This window comes from Nylanderia fulva, unplaced genomic scaffold, assembly GCF_048542155.1.
Source record: "Nylanderia fulva isolate GAGA-0341 unplaced genomic scaffold, ASM4854215v1 Scaffold3, whole genome shotgun sequence".
Taxonomy (NCBI): Eukaryota; Metazoa; Arthropoda; class Insecta; order Hymenoptera; family Formicidae; genus Nylanderia; species Nylanderia fulva.
Window position 1 is genome coordinate 25,713 of NW_028190368.1, and position 4,617 is coordinate 30,329.

Genomic DNA, 4,617 nt, shown 5'->3' on the forward strand with positions numbered 1-4,617 from the left:
AAATACAATTACATTGTTCGAAACATTTAAATACGAAGTTTATATACAACTGATATTTTGATATAATCTATTCGCATAGTATAGTTTAACAATTTATTATATATATAGATACAAAAGATTTTTATATTTTACAGAAATATATAATTATTTCTCTTCTACTATTTTAAGAAGGGATTTGTCTATATATGTTATAAAATATTTTTTAAATAAAAAATGTTATAAAATATTTTCTCTAAATATTTTATAAAATTATTTGAAATGTCTAATATGTAAGAAAATAATTTGATTAAAAAACCCCAAATATATATATAGAATATTTCCTTATACTCTTAATTTATTTTATATTTTGTTTTTAGAGTTTATTTTTAGTCTCTTTATGTGCGTGTTTTGCATAGCCAGCCGTTGACATTTCCACATAATTATCTTTCCCATGTTCATCAGTAAAAATGATTTTTATTTGTGTGTTCCCATATTCTACTCTATTTTTTATTGGTGTCATTTTTCGATATTCATCTATGGTAATATCTGATTTATCGATTATTTGTTTATCCGATAAACTAACTTCCTTTGGATACATTGTATCCCCAGGCATAATTTGTATGGCACCATCTTTTAGTTGTATAAACACCTATATATATATAAATATATATACTTATTATGATTCAATAAAATGTAATATATTGCGACAGACTTTTGTATAATTATTGTTTCATGATTCATATCAATAAAAGTTTAGTTTACATACCGGTAAAAACAACTGTAGTGCTTCTTCTGTATTGCGTTCCTCAGCAAAATGTAGCAATTCATCTATATTTTTAAATTGAGTTAATTTTGCAACTTCATATTGTTGTGGCGGTGGTAATGTAATATCCATTGAGCAAATACTTTCTAGCGTTTCCCACTAAAATTTGTTCCTAATTATCAGTTTTTGTAAAAGATATATATATTTTTATTGAAACCTATTTATTTATTTAATATCTCACTTTCAGATCTTCCATTTCAGACGCTTCATATTCAGCATAAGGCATGAACGGTAAACAGACTAAATAGAATATAGTATTGAAGCGTTTAGGCAAAGTCGCAGGTGTTAACCAATTTCTCCATTCATACAGTGCCCACAAGTCTGGATAGCAATCCAACTTCTCGCAGAGAGTAAGGAATTCTGTAGCATCGTTGTGTACCTTTTTCTGCCACATTTGCAACTCATTTTTCGGAACTAAAAATTATAGAGAATTTATTATAAAAAATATAATAGAGAATTTATTATATATACGCAAGAATTACATATACACTCTACAAACTGATTCATATTATACATTTCTTACTTGACACGTGTTTGGCCCAATTAGTAGACGTATGGTCATCTTTATGTTTACATATCAATATTCCGGACTCCTCGAAGGTCTCGCGAATCGCAGTGATACGTAGCGAGATCTCTCTCGGGAGTTCATCTTGTCTTGATCGATAAATCTCTGGACGCACCGCAATTTTTGGGAGCAGAGATGCGAATCTGTCATTGTTTACACCGAAGGCGGCGAAGATTTCCCGCCACTTCAGGTTAGAATCAGCTGAGTCCACAGTACCGCCCGGGAAGACGTACGTTCCCGGCATAAAACTTGATTTTTGATGACGTTTCAACCATAGCAATTTATAATTGTGCTGAAAATATAAATCCGTATGTATATTTCAACATATCAATTTCTACAACATATATATATATGTCATCGTTATATTCGTTAGTATCGACAATATTTTAATTGACAAATATGTTTACACGCGAACAAAAATGCAAAATATAATTAAAAATAATTAATGATAAAAGTTCAATTATTATATTATTCTCTATTCAGGATCTTTCTCATTCTCTCTCACACGGCTGTCAACGTAAAGTAGGATAAAAAGGATGTAAATAGAAATTTTGTCACGCGAATGGAATTTATATTTTATACACTTACAATTGCAGGCAACACCGTGGAATTATATTTTTGCACGTGACGTGCTGCTAATATCAAACTTGCCGATTCCTGCCAAGATTTCATCCTTAAAATCGCTTATACGTGGTTAGGTAAAATACCAGAACTACGCACTACGACTTTTTACTGCTAGTTGGAAGTAGTCAAGTAATGGAAATAAGGTTATCAAATGTATATCATAAATAATAATACAAGGACTTCGTCTTGAAAAACTTGTTCCTAATCTCTTTTGATCCAGTCGGGAAGTTGACTTTTGGCCATCAGCGAATTTAAATTGATAATTAAAACAAAATTAATATTCGGAGCAGAATCAGCTTGAAAAGTTATTGGAGGCAATAATACTTATCTAAACCATCGATATTATAATATATCAAGACGCGTAACACTATTATTTAATTTAGAAACGCAGTATTATGTAATCATAAAAATAATTGTATTAAAATTGACGTAAAAGGTTCAGAATAAATTATTTACTATTTATTTTTACATTTTACGATACAATTCTTCGATCTTTGAGTGTACACGATTTCTGCGAATGGTATCCCACGTAATTACGCGTTGCCCTTCGATTTATCGTCCGTCTTCCCTGTAGCCGCGATCATTAATTCGTACAGCTGACACACTTGCTCGTCCCGCAGCATCTCGAGATCCTGCTCCTTCAAACATTTCCCCAGCGGTCGTCCTGTGTGAGGGCCCCTTAAACCCAGCTGTTCAGCGAGGGAGACCGCGTAATCCTATGAGAGGAATATATTAATTATACTTCAATCGCAAGTCCCTCGTTAACAATTCTCGTCCAACCAGGTAAACATAACCTTTGGAATCTCATATCAACTCTCTACTCACTGTCCATTCGCGGAGAAAAATAATCGCCTCGCTCTCCACGCAGTTTTTATGTCTCTTGAACTCGTCGCGGACATAATTGTTGCCCAAGGGCTGAATCTCGGTTGGTAAACCCCGGTGTAACCTCAAAATCGTCTTGTACAGCGTTTTGACACGCTGCACGTGTGTACGAGAGGCCATCTGTGCGTGCTTCGATATTCGATAGTCCGACTATCGATATATATCGGCAATGAAAAATCAGTCGGATTCGACGCGTACTTCATTCGTATGTCGATGGGCATCGAAAGAAAACGTACATATATATATATATGTGTTGCTCCGATATATTTGGCCACTGTGCAGATTGTTCGTCAATCAATTCGGTAATTTTAATCCTATTATTTATTCTTCGGCCTCATTATTTAGAATTTGTTGTTATATTCTTTCCAGCATTTCGTATTATATATGTATTTATATATTCATTTTTCAATGTAATTCGCGCTATTTTGGAGAAAACTTTGGCGTTATCAATAGAAAATTTGCATTATTTATTAAATTAGAGGATTTGGAATGTAGAATTAATTTTTCAAAATCAAACTTAATTGAAAACTAAAAATTGGAATTTAACTGAAATCATTGTACGATATGTAATATATATATATATATATATATATATATATATTAACACGAGATGTAACCTATATATATTAACGAATTAACCATATATATATAGGTTCATTCGAAAAATTTATATCTGACATATGTCAAAATTATGGTCAAAATATGATCATTTTAGTTCGTCAAAATGATATCAAATTGCATAAAATTTTGATGTTATCTTGATGTTCACAATGATAAAAAATTATTATTTTATATTAAAAATAATTGAGATGCAATTTTAAAAAAACGTATGCCGCTGAAAATAATATTTTAATCAACAATTTAGTTTTTAATACAATAATTCAACTCTTCTGCGAACTGTAATAATATCTGAATATGAAAAATGTTTAACCTTTAATTATTTTATTATTCATAATAATAAAAGCATAGTATATATATACAGTCGAGAAATGTACATCACATTTTCTAAAAATTAAAAAGGTCAAAATAAGTCTATATAAAATGTAATTTTTTAATTGTGTCTAACTCGCCAAAGACATAAGAAAAAATGATTCAAATTAACAAACTATAACAACAAATTAAAATATATAACAAATTCACAAATTATAAATTTTGAATTAGTAAATTAATTAAATGGATATCAAATTTATTCAGTTTTATAATAAGTTTGCATAAACTTAAACTATCATCACTATATATATCATTTCCATTCTTTATATTTTTCAATTCTATACATATGTTTAATATTGCTTTATATATTCAATTTAATTCGATTTTAATTTAGATATTTATTTGTTTAGACCAAATTGTTTAAAAAATAAAATAAATTATATATACAATGCTTCATAAAATTTAAACAAATTACATGTTAAGTTATCTACGAGATCGAGATTTCTATGGCCAAAAAATGACAATTTTCGTCAATATGACGTCAAATTGACATTTTCTGTTCTCCTTGGGTAATAATTAATTTAAATTGAATATTGTAAGCATGAAAGTGGAGTCTAAATGTATTATCAAATGATAAAGATCAAATAAGATTGAATATTATTCATATCAATATCACTTAATAGATGTAAAAGATATTAAAATACATATATATAAAAATCTTTTTATACATTTTTACTGTTATATTTATTATAGATGGATATTTATAATTTATTTATTTTAATAGCAAGTTAATTTATTTTGATGAAAAATACGG

At 29.1% G+C, this 4,617-nt stretch overlaps 2 protein-coding genes and 1 long non-coding RNA gene across 3 annotated transcripts; 1 reads left to right on the plus strand and 2 right to left on the minus strand.

Moving 5' to 3' along the window:
• Window positions 1–70: 70 nt before the first annotated feature.
• Window positions 71–2,368, minus strand: LOC114928663 (acyl-coenzyme A diphosphatase NUDT19). Its single transcript, XM_029300280.2, has 5 exons — window positions 1,956–2,368; window positions 1,326–1,659; window positions 984–1,216; window positions 746–901; window positions 71–628 (listed from the first exon to the last, which is right to left on the minus strand). The coding sequence occupies exons 1-5, from the start codon at window positions 2,037–2,039 to the stop codon at window positions 353–355; spliced, it is 1,083 nt and encodes a 360-aa protein (XP_029156113.2). The 5' UTR covers window positions 2,040–2,368; the 3' UTR covers window positions 71–352.
• On the plus strand, window positions 1,341–2,071 carry LOC146722538 (uncharacterized). Its single transcript, XR_014925076.1, has 2 exons — window positions 1,341–1,675; window positions 1,851–2,071. It is a non-coding gene; the product is annotated as an uncharacterized LOC146722538 (long non-coding RNA).
• A 60-nt stretch (window positions 2,369–2,428) lies between the features above and the next one.
• Sdhaf3 (Succinate dehydrogenase assembly factor 3) lies at window positions 2,429–3,029 on the minus strand. Its single transcript, XM_029305463.2, has 2 exons — window positions 2,817–3,029; window positions 2,429–2,707 (listed from the first exon to the last, which is right to left on the minus strand). The coding sequence occupies exons 1-2, from the start codon at window positions 2,991–2,993 to the stop codon at window positions 2,525–2,527; spliced, it is 360 nt and encodes a 119-aa protein (XP_029161296.2). The 5' UTR covers window positions 2,994–3,029; the 3' UTR covers window positions 2,429–2,524.
• Window positions 3,030–4,617: the final 1,588 nt, after the last annotated feature.

Bases quoted from the DNA above. Each gene is read 5' to 3' on its own strand.
- LOC114928663 (XM_029300280.2), bottom strand. From the start codon at position 2,039: ATGAAATCTTGGCAGGAATCGGCAAGTTTGATATTAGCAGCACGTCAC. The intron at 1,660-1,955 runs GTAAGTGTATAA...TTATATTTTCAG, and splicing joins CCACGGTGTTGCCTGCAATT to CACAATTATAAATTGCTATG. The intron at 629-745 runs GTATGTAAACTA...ATATATATATAG, and splicing joins CACTACAGTTGTTTTTACCG to GTGTTTATACAACTAAAAGA.
- Sdhaf3 (XM_029305463.2), bottom strand. From the start codon at position 2,993: ATGGCCTCTCGTACACACGTGCAGCGTGTCAAAACGCTGTACAAGACG. The intron at 2,708-2,816 runs GTGAGTAGAGAG...TTCCTCTCATAG, and splicing joins TTTTTCTCCGCGAATGGACA to GATTACGCGGTCTCCCTCGC.